The sequence below is a fragment of the Spizellomyces punctatus genome, assembly GCF_000182565.1.
Source record: "Spizellomyces punctatus DAOM BR117 chromosome Unknown supercont1.6, whole genome shotgun sequence".
In the NCBI taxonomy this organism is placed as follows: Eukaryota; Fungi; Chytridiomycota; class Chytridiomycetes; order Spizellomycetales; family Spizellomycetaceae; genus Spizellomyces; species Spizellomyces punctatus.
Window position 1 is genome coordinate 763,751 of NW_015971542.1, and position 1,696 is coordinate 765,446.

Consider the following 1,696-nt stretch of genomic DNA (forward strand, 5'->3'; position numbering starts at 1 on the left):
AGCTCCGAATGCTGGCGGAAAGAAGTCCTGCTCATTTGATGGGGTATATCAACCCTCCTTGACAGCCAGTTTTGCGGACAATGAGATTTATGCTTTTTCGTATTTTTACGACAAATTTGCCGAACCATTTGGGCTCGTATCGGACCTTGGATTTTCAGTTGGCCAGATTCGGGCAGCGGCAGAAAAGGTGTGCGCGGGGAAACTCTCTCCACAAGAGATTTCAAAGATGGCCGGTGAGGAAGCGGCGCAACTATTTTCGGATCCCGAGTGGTGTACGGATTTGGGCTTCATCTACGGCCTTCTCAGCATTGGATACGAGATTCCAGACGATAGAGTATTAAAGACGGCGAAGAAGATCAATGGGGTGGAGACGGGATGGAGTCTGGGAGCGGCTTTGAATATGGTAGACGGCTGGGGTAAGGAAGGCCGAGGATTGTGCGTGAAGGCTTTACCCGATGAATCATGATCACAAGGACAAGCCTGTGAAATATGTAGAATATGGCAAACCAAAACAGATGCAGTCCCTGACAGATGTTAATCATATATGTATCCATCAGTCGTCTTCATCGCTTGAAATGATGTGACGCTTTTTCTTTGCTCTCATCACATTGTCCTCCTCATCTACATCGTCATCCACGTCCATGGGGTCACTGGATTCTACATTTCTCTTCGGTGTTATGGTGGATTCACCCCGTCGACTAGCCTCCCCGCTTTGCGATGTTCGCCGACTACTATCCTGTCTCTTAGCCTTCATGATACGCTCCCTATTTATCCGTTCCCTCTCCTCTTCTTCTTCGTCTGCTGCATCATCTTCATCGTCATCGACAACTGTCCAATATCATTGCGTGAGAACAAACACACGACGCAGAAGGACACCTTCCAACTCACCAAAGTCATCTTCGTATTTGTCAAGAGCTTGCCGAATATTAGCATTGCCTCGAACGTAGAGTTCATCATCTTCGGAATCGTCCTCGAGATCTCGGGATGTCAACCCCCTCGCTCCAAGCGTAGCGTTACGTCGTTTTGCCTCCAAACGTCGCCGCGCTCTCAATTTTTCCATTTCGGACTGAAAATCAGAGTACTGCAGTAAGTGTACAAGGTACTTTGATGATAACCATCAGAGATTAGTCCGACAAGAAATATGGGTACCTTTTCCAAAGCTTCTCTCTGCTTTTCGGGATCCATCATCGTTACGATCTGCTTCGTTTTTATTTTCTTCTCGTGTTTCTTTGCAATCTCGCGAGTGAGTTTTCTATGTACAAGTTGGTTGACACCATATGGCCTGAACATCATTGTGCGCGGGACCCGGCTCTGTGCTTGGAAAATGCCCTCGTCTGGGAATTGGACAGTAAGGTACTGATGTGGAGCACCTTCTGTGCAGTTCACGTCGAAAAACTCATTGCCAAGGAGTAGAGAGTATGTGCCGTCTGACCATCGGACCAAACGGGCGTTCGACTCTTTAGTTTCCTAGCGAGTCTATTAGCCATGTTGGGCAAGGCGCTAATGAAACCCTCTAGCTTGCATACCTCGCCGTCACTGTTTCTCACAGTACGCCATCTAATTGTATTCTCTACACTCACATGGCTAGCTCCTTCTTCTTCCCGCCGCGCCGCTTCCCCCTCCTCGTGAAGGTACTTGAATCAAGGGTCGATACTCAACGGCCATGAAATTCGGAAGTCGTACAAGGTAGAGCTAT

General features: G+C 48.1%; 2 protein-coding genes across 2 annotated transcripts; one reads left to right on the plus strand and one right to left on the minus strand.

Moving 5' to 3' along the window:
- Positions 1-8: 8 nt before the first annotated feature.
- Positions 9-466, plus strand: SPPG_03997 (uncharacterized protein; the record flags this gene model as incomplete). Its single annotated transcript, XM_016752246.1, has 2 exons — positions 9-24; positions 66-466. The coding sequence occupies 2 exons, from the start codon at positions 9-11 to the stop codon at positions 464-466; spliced, it is 417 nt and encodes a 138-aa protein (XP_016608936.1).
- Positions 467-553: 87 nt separating this feature from the next.
- Positions 554-1,665, minus strand: SPPG_03998 (uncharacterized protein; the record flags this gene model as incomplete). Its single annotated transcript, XM_016752247.1, has 5 exons — positions 554-828; positions 889-1,066; positions 1,150-1,467; positions 1,527-1,634; positions 1,660-1,665. The coding sequence occupies 5 exons, from the start codon at positions 1,663-1,665 to the stop codon at positions 554-556; spliced, it is 885 nt and encodes a 294-aa protein (XP_016608937.1).
- Between the last annotated feature and the right edge of the window lie 31 nt (positions 1,666-1,696).